Raw genomic sequence first — 11,125 nt, 5'->3', positions numbered from 1 at the left:
CATATATTATTGGTTTGTGGCTTTTATCTTTTATTTCTGGTCGGTGGTTTGTGGTGAAAATTATTACTGGAACCATTTGAAAACGTGGAAATTTTATGTAAAATTCTATGATGTGACTTACGTTTTACAAGATCCTATAATAATAATTCGTCGCGTGAGAAGATACTAGAGCTTGATACAATATGACCAGATTTGCTAGGGCTCAAGGCTCTAAGGCTTCTAACCTAAAATCTCCAGAAGATAGTACTCCGTGGGAGGTAATGAAAGAACAATTGCTGAAATCCAAAAAAGAAAACGAAGAAAGCAAGAATCGAGAAGAGGTGAACAGTTTTTTTACCAATCATGGTTATGATTTGATACTTCTCTCACATACCTGCCCTTACTAAAACAGTGCAGTTCCAGCTTCCATATTATGTGCATATCTATAAATGTCATCTACAATGTCGCTCTTTAGGGGAACAGCAACGTTTTACAATATCACGTTATTACTTTAAGTACACTATACTACAAAAGCAGAAGTTAAACAGAACAAAATAAGAATTGCATTTAAATCTTATGAACCTATATTACTTACTGTCTTTTTAAAACTCCATTTCACAATCAATGAGCTAGGCAATAAATACAAAAGTGTTTGTTTGCCTTTTGTACCTGAAAACCTAATCCACCTGATTTAGGCCTGAGAACCTAATCTACCAGTCAACCTTAGGAAGGTATGGGAGGCGTGTAAGTGGATGTGCTCAAAAGTAATGACCTCCTGATCCACACATAATCTTCTACAGTTTCCAGAGAATGGTGATTTGTTAATGTTATTGAATATTTTGTGAACAATAAAATAAAATAAAAATGAAAAGAGATATTTTACAAGATAATGCTAAAAATAAATAATATTAAAATTAATATTTAAGTAAATAAACATTATGAAGTAATAAGTTTAAAAAATAGATTCGTGTACTCAAGCATGGGAACTAAGGAAGCTTGTTGAATAGCCTTTCTCTGACTAGCCTCTTAAAGAAAAATTTGGACTATTCTGTAAATTGGAAAAATGTTTTTTTTAATGCAAAGTTTAGTTAAAAAAGTTTTTTATGCAATTAATTATTCTTCTATTCTATTTGCATCTCATAATACCTACTTAGTATTTCAGTATGTACTTAGTATAAAAGTCGTAAACATAGTTTGATATCTCTATCATGAATTTGTTTAGTGATTTAAAAAGAAATGTCTACCTATTATTATTATTTTGTTTATATAATATTCCAGGCAGAAAAACAAAGAATAGAAAACTACAATAACTTTCTCAAAGATCAAAAGACTCAGAAGAGAAAAGCTACATGGTGTGATTTCCCTGAAGCTCAAACTAACAAAAAAATAAATTCAACTTCGAATGAAAGTGAAAATAATGCAAAAAACAAAAAGAAGAAAGTAAATCGTCAAAGTGTGTCTAACCCTGAAGAGAATTTGCAAAATGGTGGAGATTGTGGTGATGATCACAAAATAAATAAGTCGCTTAAAAAGAAAAATAAATCAAATAATATTGAACAAGGCATTGAGCCTTCAGCGATAAAAATAAATGATATTCACCAAGATGTAAAAGAGGCCACAGAAATTAATCAGGTTACAACTAATCAGATACAACAAACTCCACAAAAGAAAAAGAAAAAAAAGAAAGAAAAGCAGTCCACAGAAATAAAAGCTAATACACAGACTGATGAATCAGTAAACACCTCTGAGAAAGAATTAAATCAAGCAGATCATAATAGTCAACAGACAGACAGTAGAAAAAAGAAAAATAAAAAAAATAAAAAACGAAAGATTCCTGAAAGTAATGTTAATGAAAAAAGTAATAAATCAGACAATAACACAGAACAAAAAGTGAGTGTGCCAAATCAACCTTCACCATCAAAGAAAAGAAAGGACAAGCAGGCTCGTAGAAAACCTGTAAATGATAATAGCTTCCAGCTTATAATCAATTCAAAAGAAGTACAATTAGTAAGATATGATGGATTCCCTATAATGAAAAGGGATGCAGAAAGACTTGAGGAATTAAAAAAAAGTATGATCACAAAAGGTATTCCGAAAAGTGAAGTCCAGAGGACTATGAAACTAGAGAGGAGAAGAGCTGAGAAAGCTTTGGCAAGACTTAAAAGAGATGTGTGTTATAATTGTAGGAAAGGTGGCCACAATTTGTCTGATTGTCCAGACTTAAAGGCTAATATTCCTGGTGCAGGTGCTGATGGTGTATGCTTTAAATGTGGCTCCACAGAACATAGACAGTTTGAATGCAAAGTGCAGAGGGATAAGGAGTTTAGATTCGCTACTTGTTTCATTTGCAAAGAAGCTGTAAGTTTAAATTGTACAGATTGTTTCACATAAAATGACTGCTGACCTTGTACCTGTGCATTTGGTGATTTGTCAAACTATTTGGTAGCACTATCCATATTTATTTCTATGACGTAATTATTTGGTGGTATAAATTATGATGGGATGGGGCCTCTATGCAGCGCATTGATTTGTTCAGTCAACATTTTGTTGTATGGGCTGAACATAAATGTACCATGTCCAGACCTGTACTTCTTGGTCCAGATCCGGTCTTTGTATGTGGAATAAACTTTACTACTTTAATTTTTTGTTGCTTTAAATTATTTATAAACTAGAGAATGCCCGCGACTTTGTCGCCGTGGATTTTTTTAAAAATCCCATGTGAACTCTTTGTTTTTCCGGGATAAAAAGTAGCCTATGTCCTTCCTCAAGATGCAAGCTAGCTCTACCAAATTTCGTCAAAATCGGTTGAACGATTGAGCCGTGAAAAGCTAGCAGGCAGACAGACAGACACACTTTCGCATTTATAATATTAGTATGGAAGTATGGATTATTATTTGTTTTTGATTTTCATCTTTGTTATATTCAACAGGGTCACATAGCAAGGCAATGTCCTGATAATCCTAAGGGCTTGTATCCAAATGGCGGAGGCTGCAAACTTTGCGGAGATGTCACACACTTGAGAAAAGATTGTCCAACAGTAAGTACCTAATTTGAGAATTTTTTTCTGCATGAATATTAGGTGTTTATTCTGCATTGAATATTCTAGATTAGATTCCAGAGGACTGCAGTACAGTACATAGATTAGCAATAAATATTAAATACATAGACAAATTTAATAGGGACACAAGCAGGGAGGGGGTACAAAAGGAAAAACTATTTCTAAAAAATTACGCTGTACGTATCCACATGTTGCAACTTTTGACAACTGATGAAGCAACTATGGGAACAGTGAACACATTATCCAGACTGTTTTGGCATGACTATGCCTGCAAAAAAACAGACCAGGGTTGGCAACAAATGATTAACACAAGTATTTTAAATTAAAAAAAAACATTGTAAACCTGTTTTAAACAAAAATGTAACTGATTATTTCTAACCTTAAAATAGACCCTTGTATTTTATTTACTTAATCATAGAGTGAGAAAGAAATTGTTTGTTTTGCTCCATATAATTAATTATGATTGATGTGATCCTTTATTGACATAAACTGTTTGGTTTACAGGTAAATGAGAAAAAGGAAAGCACTTCTATCAAGCTGCAGACTTTGACCGACGACAATATTGAAGATATAGGACAAAATAATAAGCAAGTGTCTGAAGAACCAGTGTCTAAAAAACCTAAAAAGATAAAATTCTAATTTAATTCATGTACAAATAAAACACATTTATAAAGGTAATTTTTTATTTTATTTATTTGCTATTGACTGAAAATGAAATGCATACAATGTGGCTAATTCTGTTGCACACAATCTCTAGACTAAATTAAGAGGTCTAACAGTAAATCCAAGCTTTACGAAAGTGTAAGCAATATCTAGTCGTCAGAACTAGTCGGGCTTAGGTTAACTAACCAGGTGAGTACAGCCGGAATCTATATGATATATAAAAGGAAAAGCTGACTGACTGACTTACTGGCTGACTGACCTATCAAAGCACAACTCAAACTACTGGAGGATCTGGCTGAAATTTGGCATGTAAACAGCTATTATGACGTATACAACAGAATTAGTCACATTATTTAGTTAAAAAAACTCATTGTTATTACAATGAAAAGGGTTTGTCCAGGTCCACTATGCTGGCTGAGTGATACAGATTGGCAAACTTCACACACCTTTAAAAATATTATGGAGAATTCGAAGGCATGCACGTTTCCTCACGTTTTTCATCACCGTTAAAGAAAGGAATACATAATTGCTTAAAACGCACATAACTCTGAAATTTTTCTATCTGGGGTAGGTCTAGGTACATCTCAAGTTGCAGTCTAAAGCAGAAAAATATCAAATTCAGGGAATAAAATCAAACTACGAAATTGTACACACGTTTATCTATACTTATTTTAAATACAATCGCAAATCGCAGTAAACAAAAAAGGTTCTAAATAAAATGAAAAAAGCCTTAGCTCTTCTTCTACGCTCTGCGTTGGTTTCCGCACTTAAACGTTTCCGTCTGTTGTGCGTGAAGCCTTGGCTCTTAAAGACTACAAAGATTCAAGACTAGTCTTCAATTGTTCCATGGACTGGTACGCAATGTTGCCAGTGATGCCCTCAGGGCTTTGTGGGTCCTCCCTGCGCAGTATGCGAGCCGCTTCGGACAAGCATTGTATGGGCTCCTGTAGTCTATCCTTCAGCTTGTCTTGAGTGATCAGACCGGCGCTAAACTCGCTCCTTGCCAGGTACATTAGAGGTGCGTGGAGTTCGTATAGCATCATTCCTGGAACAAATACTTAAGCTGTTGATATCTTAAATCGTAGGGAACCCGACAAGCGAAACCATGTTATTTTAAGACCATGGACTTCTTATAGGTTTTCCTGTGATCTATACGTAAAGCACTATTTTCTGTATTTTTCAAAAGTTTAAGCTAAGTAACTTCAGAGGTGAGGTTTCAGAGGCAGGTAAATGGTAAATTTTCATCTATCTTATTATTTAAATAACTTTAAATTAAAACTCATTTATTTTAAAATGTATGACATATTTGAGACAAGCTTTTTCATTTGATATGCCACGTAGTCATATAAGAGGGTGGACAAGGCTCAGCTATCCGAAGCTAAAATAGGCAGTCTTAGAAAGAGAAGCTTTTCGGATGATAATCGCCAAACTTAGTTTTGAAGAAAGCACGAATGATGATGATGATGATGGTACAGTTTGCAAAACATTTCATTTATATTGTCTGATTTGCCCCCCAAAAACGTTCATTATATGTGTGCCAAATAGATTCGGAGCAATTTGGCTGTGACAGACGGACAGGCAGACATATACACGAGTGATCCTATAAAGGTTCCGTTATTCGTCCAGACTTCAGAGGTACGACACTAAAAAATAAGGCGTTACCTCGCATCCTGCTGTCTCCCGGCGATATGACGTCGAGGGTCTTCAGCACCAACCGGCAGAACTCCGCTTTCCGTTCCAGCACGAGGTCTGGCAACTCGTCAATGCTGTACTCCTCCACGCGCCCGTACAGTTGCGCCAATGCGTGCTTTATCGACAGCAGTATGGCGTGACTTGGATGAAACACGGATTTGTACTGAAATTAAAAAACTACTTAACCTTTTTCTGCATCATTTGATTTCGATAAATAGATCTAAAAATCTAGCTAGGATAGCCAGTTCTTCATCTAGCATCTTCTGTTGTTTACTTCTGTTATTACCACCGACCAGAAATAAAAGTCTATTACACTTTCTAGTAAGAGGTCGCCATTCATAAGGGTACAAAAAAAATTACTCTAAGACTGACATCTACAGACCATACTTTGACTTAAGTTACTATTAAAACGAGACGGATTTATGCTAACGATATAATGCTGTCTCATTTAACAGTGTATTAAGTCTAAGCGAAGTCAAAGTACGCTCTATGAGAGTATAAGCTTCGTACCTTGTGGAGCGTGGCCTCCCGCATCTCTATCGCCTGCGGGCCCGGCTCCAGCGCGTCCAGCTGGTCCAGCTCGGCCTGCACCACACCCAACATCTTGCGCATCGCGGCGCCGGATGTCTTGAACTCACATTTCTTGTCCGTGCAGCTCCAGGATGCGTCGTTATCTATTTATTTGAATATCTTTTTACCATGAAGCCTCATCTAGCGAGCGATTCAAAATGTTCAGAAAGATTCAAGGGATGCAAAAAAATACCTAGTCTAAAACCTGAATTTGATCATTTTATAATAATCTGCGATCTTATAGGGAACCGCTTTAAGGTACCGGCGCGTCGCGATGGCTTGATTCGAGTGGCTTGGGCTGCCAGGCTTGGATTGTAATTGCGTTGGACTCACTGTCTTTTTTGTGCAATGATGTCGGCTTTCGTACGATGCCAATGGACAATCGTCCATAGATTTTCGTGTTGATTAAAGAAATAAACCGTGAAACATCTTTTTCTATACCAATCCTGCACTTACCCAAAGGATTGCTAGAGAGTATAACCCCGTTGTCACATTTGGTACACTTGAGAGTGCTCAAATGTGTGCCGAGTTCAGTGGGGTCGGCGCAACGTCGACAGTCGCAACTGAAGAACTTTGATTCCAAGAGGTGTTCCCGACGCACGATGGTAGGGGATAACACGTGAGTGTAGCTCATGTGTAGAAGTTCGCCGGTCTTGATGGGGATTGCTGCTCTTATTTGCACCCTGATAAAAAATTACTATCAATAGTAAACAAAAAAAAATATGATAAGCATTTTAGGTGGTTATGGTCAAATGAGTAGGTAGGTAGGCTTCGGTTTTCCCGACCTTCTTGTCTCTTTAAATGCACAGGGATCGTTTAAAATTTTTCGTGACAATGCAGTCTTAAAGATAGAAGCGGGCTAACTTGAAAGGGTATGACAGTTTAATTAATCCATACCCCAAATTAGTTTTTACGTGGTATAAATTGTACCGGAATGCTAAATCGCCTAGACGTCTCGGTCTAGACCAGAACAGAGACAATTTATAAATATCCAAATTGCTACCTGCCGGGAATCGAACATGGAACCTCCCAATAGAAAACAAATCCAGTTCACGACTGTTAGGGAACTTCTAACAAAATCTCGAAGCTTCGACGTCACTGGCAGGCGTCAACTGTTAGTACATTTGACGCAGGTAGTCCTAAGGTATAGGTAGCCCTATTTTTCTTTGATTTCACGACACGATAACCTAATATTTGACATATTATCGTCGATTCAGGATCAAACCGACCGTTCCTTCACTCTAGTTCATTCTGCCACAAGTCACAACGCACAACAAACACAAACAGCCTGGTGCGGTGCCAGGCTGTTTGTTAAACTTACTGGTAATCGCTCTCAAAGATGCTATGAACGATGTTAGGGACACAGCTGTGGGCGGCGATGGCCAGGCGAGGATAGACTGCGCGTATACTGAAACCACCTCGCGAAGGAATTTCTACGGCATTCACCTATAAGTTACAAGAAATAACCTTATAGGTAGATATAAATTACCAAATGTGACAAATTGCTGCAGGGGACGCCGCCGTCCCTTGCGAAAAATTTAATGTCTAAAAATTGCTCAAGTTTTTCTAATCGAAAATTCAACATTCTTATGGTATCTCTGAATGATCTAGATTCGCTATTCTGTTTGAAATCATCAGTTCAATAAATAATCAATTTGATCACTGGTAAACTAAATTCAAATAACATTTTTCGAGCATTTTTGCATTGCAGTCATGTATCAGCATCGATGTAGAACGTAGTGTTGACATACTCTTTGCTTCGATGTAAGTAATATAGTAAGGCTATGATCAGCAAATAATTTTCTTACCTATCACCGTAAACTTTGCCAAAATTTTAACTGCTTTCACGTTATATAATTTTGAGTGATGTATTTTATTTATCTAAAGCTTATTTCAATATTGGCGTTCTCAACATTCGTCTCAACCAATTTTTAGAATAAAAATTGTTAGGTACGAATGTTGAGAACGACAATATTGACCAGACTTTAATTATCATCATCATCATCATCATCATGATCAACCCATCACCGGCTCAGTACAGAGCACGGGTCTCCTCTCGGAGTGAGAAGGGTTTTGGCCATAGTCTACCATGCTGGCTATGTGCGAATTGGTAGACTTCACACACCTTTGAGAACATTATGGAGAACTCTCAGGCATGCAGGTTTCCTCACGATGTTTTCCTTCACCGTTAAAGCAAGTGATGTGTAATTAATTAAAACGCACATAATTCCGAAAAGTTAGAGGTGCGTGCCCGGGATCGAACCCCCGACCTCCGATTAGAAGGCGGACGTAATAACCACTAGGCTATCACAGCTTTACAATTACTTAGTATAATTTATATCCCGTAGTTTGAAATAAGCTTTATTTTTAAAATAGAGCCTAAAAATGATGCACCTGGTACCTGTAAACACCTCAGAATGTCAAATGCACAATTTATACGTAACTAGCTTATTCCCGCGACTTCGTCCGCGTAGACTACACAACTTTCAAACCCCATATTTTACCCTCTTAGGGTTTGAATTTAAAAAAAACCTTATTAGCGGATGTCTACATCATAATTCATAATAGCTATCTGCATGCCAAATTTCAGCCCGTTCCGTCCAGTAGTTTGAGCTGTGCGTTGATAGATCAGTCAGTTAGTCAGCTTTTCCTTTTATATACATAGACTATACCTATAATAGGTAGGAATCGACAGCTCGAAATGGCGAGGTTGCGGGGCGTCCCCCCGTCTCATACCCCGATTGCCATCTCGAGTCTCGACCTGTCGCAGACTATAGTAGGTAGTTGGTTAGTAACGACGCGAGCAGAACGTCACTGAACGCTTATAGCAACGCGACAGCAGCGCAACTCTACAGGGGCCTGCTTTATACTTATCATCTCAATCCATCGTCGGCCAACTAGTGCGATCGTGAGTCTCCTCTTAGAATGAGAAGGATTTAGGTCATACAGTCCTCAACGCTGGCTAAGTGTGCCTACCTACCTCTAAAATTCCACAGATCTGTGTCAACAATTCCGTAGAGCACCGATCTCCCAGTTTGCAGCGGTCTATCAGGTAGTTGACGATGTTGTTCTGGTCAGCCTCCCAAGTAGGTCGCTTCTTTCGTTCCTCCGTGTGAGTTTCCATTATTTCGACATCTCGATGCCATCTTTCCGGGTCCTTCTCTTTGGCTAGGAACAATCTGTTAGAATTAAATAGATAGATAGGTAGGTACATACAGAGAAATAAATCTTAGGTATATGAAAATGTTTTTGGTTTTTGTTAACTTGCATTATAATATGTATGGATTAAAGTAGTGGGTCCCAGCTCCTATTTCATTCACTTTAAGACCCCTAGAGTTTTAAGAAATCTACGAGCCTAATTTGAAAGTTTTCCAGTTTGAAAATAGTTAGGATCTAACACGAATACTAAGTAAGTAAATCGAGTAAAATATTGTGTTAAAGTTACCTCAAAGGAGTGATACAATCAAGTTGAGGGGAACTGGTAGTCCAATCTTCTACTGGCTGAAAGCGCACTTTAGCTTGCGAAAACACGTCACATTCAGGCAAGTGTTGCGGCGACTTTTCACACTCGCTGCCGCAAATCGGCCAGCCGCATCGCGAGCACAGTGTGTTCTCCACGGGACAGTAACAGCACAAACACAGTGGTGGAGTATCTAGTCAGAAATCTCTTATTATAAAACGTTCAGACTAGGTCTTATTTTTTTTAACAGTTCACCCTCTAAATTGGATGCTACACTAAAAGACCGGCTTCAGATTGTAGAGTTAAGACCGGATTGGATCGAAGTTCATCATCATCATCATGAACAATCCATCGCCGGCCCGCTACTGAGCACGGTCTCCTCTCAAAATGAGAAAATTTACATTAAACTTTGTGCCATAGTCCGCCACGCTGGCCAAGTGCGGATTACCAGACTTCACTTATGAAGACTTCTCCTGCACATGTTTTCTTACAATGTTTTCCTTCATCGTTAAAGCAAGTGATATTTAATCGCTTAAAACGCACATAACTCCGAAAAGTCAGGTTGATTATTTGCGCAAAAAAAAGTTTCTTCTCTACTCCTTGATATACAGTCGGTAGAGTCGATTACCGGCATTTCATTGTTGAAAAAGGTTGAAATCTACGTTAGGTATGCATCTACTCGTATTTATCTATCACTCGGAAAATTAATAAGTTTCTTGTTGAGGTAGGTAAGCAAGTGCACCAATCTAATTCCGCGATTTCCAAATCGTTATGATATAATAAAATTATGCATTTATATAAAAGGAAAAGGTGACTGACTGTCTAACTGACTGACTGATCTATCAACGCACAGCTCAAACTACTGGACGGATCGGGCTGAAATATGGCATGCAGATAGCTATTGTGACGTAGGTATCCGCTAAGAAAGGATTTTTGAAAATTCATCCAAAAAGTTTGAAATTTGTATAGTCCACAAAGTCGCGAGCATAAGCTAGTTCACACATAAGTTATTGAGAACATGCATCAGGAAATTCCATTTTCCTTTTCATTATAACAATAAATTGAATCCGCACATTCCTTAATATACTCGCCTGGTTTTGGGCCTACGGCGACGGGTGTATCTGTAAAAATTAATTCGCCACAATCCAAATCTTTGTTAGCGACCAAATAACGACCGTATTTTTCATTTTTTAATGCATCATAGTTGCACACGTCGGCCATTTTCGTCAATCAAGTTGTTCGTTTTACGATTAACATAGAAATAAATCGTATTGCACTATCGTTGTGGGATGTCGGAGGACGATTGAAGACTGAAATGTCTTTAACCTTAGATCGTCCTAAAATAAGCCGACGAGCGTTCGAGAATCGCCAGGCGAATACTCGAGAAAGCTACCTATACCTAAACCTAACCTAGGTAAATAGTACATAAATGTAGGTACCTAAAATAGTTTGCTATTTCTGATTAAAAACAAACAGAGTTTTGTTTCGTACTGGAACTGTTTTGATTTTACATTAGGTATACTTAGTACGCAACAATTCGAGAAGGTGCGTTCCTAGTTCCCACCCCGATTGCCATCTAGACTTGTCGTGTAACGTGTATTATACTTCGCTTACAGCCGCGAAACTTTTAAAGTCTACCTACTGGTAACAGCAATGAGTAAAAAATTCCAATCTAAGTTTCATTCATGATTGGGTAAAAAGAT

The 11,125-nt window shown here is 37.7% G+C and overlaps 2 protein-coding genes across 2 annotated transcripts; one reads left to right on the top strand and one right to left on the bottom strand.

Moving 5' to 3' along the window:
• Positions 1-22: 22 nt before the first annotated feature.
• LOC117991098 (zinc finger CCHC domain-containing protein 9-like) lies at positions 23-3,710 on the top strand. The gene is made up of 4 exons (XM_034978654.2): positions 23-320; positions 1,258-2,337; positions 2,909-3,016; positions 3,542-3,710. The coding sequence occupies exons 1-4, from the start codon at positions 183-185 to the stop codon at positions 3,674-3,676; spliced, it is 1,461 nt and encodes a 486-aa protein (XP_034834545.1). The 5' UTR covers positions 23-182; the 3' UTR covers positions 3,677-3,710.
• A 667-nt stretch (positions 3,711-4,377) lies between these two features.
• SmydA-3 (SET and MYND domain containing, arthropod-specific, member 3) lies at positions 4,378-10,774 on the bottom strand. The gene is made up of 8 exons (XM_034978651.2): positions 10,514-10,774; positions 9,408-9,615; positions 8,943-9,141; positions 7,284-7,408; positions 6,419-6,645; positions 5,903-6,066; positions 5,363-5,555; positions 4,378-4,745 (listed from the first exon to the last, which is right to left on the bottom strand). Exons 1-8 carry the CDS (start codon positions 10,641-10,643, stop codon positions 4,513-4,515), a joined length of 1,479 nt encoding a protein of 492 aa, XP_034834542.1. The 5' UTR covers positions 10,644-10,774; the 3' UTR covers positions 4,378-4,512.
• Between the last annotated feature and the right edge of the window lie 351 nt (positions 10,775-11,125).

This window comes from Maniola hyperantus, chromosome 19 (genome assembly GCF_902806685.2).
Source record: "Maniola hyperantus chromosome 19, iAphHyp1.2, whole genome shotgun sequence".
NCBI classification, from domain to species: domain Eukaryota; kingdom Metazoa; phylum Arthropoda; class Insecta; order Lepidoptera; family Nymphalidae; genus Maniola; species Maniola hyperantus.
The sequence above is the reverse complement of the archived record's forward strand: the minus strand, read 5'-3'. Positions and strand labels throughout refer to the sequence as shown.

Coding starts and splice junctions, on each gene's coding strand:
- LOC117991098 (XM_034978654.2), top strand. CDS start 183: ATGACCAGATTTGCTAGGGCTCAAGGCTCTAAGGCTTCTAACCTAAAA. Junction 321..1,257: donor AAAGCAAGAATCGAGAAGAG/GTGAACAGTTTT, acceptor ATAATATTCCAG/GCAGAAAAACAAAGAATAGA. Junction 3,017..3,541: donor TGAGAAAAGATTGTCCAACA/GTAAGTACCTAA, acceptor TTTGGTTTACAG/GTAAATGAGAAAAAGGAAAG.
- SmydA-3 (XM_034978651.2), bottom strand. CDS start 10,643: ATGGCCGACGTGTGCAACTATGATGCATTAAAAAATGAAAAATACGGT. Junction 9,142..9,407: donor GATTGTATCACTCCTTTGAG/GTAACTTTAACA, acceptor TAATTCTAACAG/ATTGTTCCTAGCCAAAGAGA. Junction 6,646..7,283: donor ATCTTTGAGAGCGATTACCA/GTAAGTTTAACA, acceptor ATTTTTTATCAG/GGTGCAAATAAGAGCAGCAA.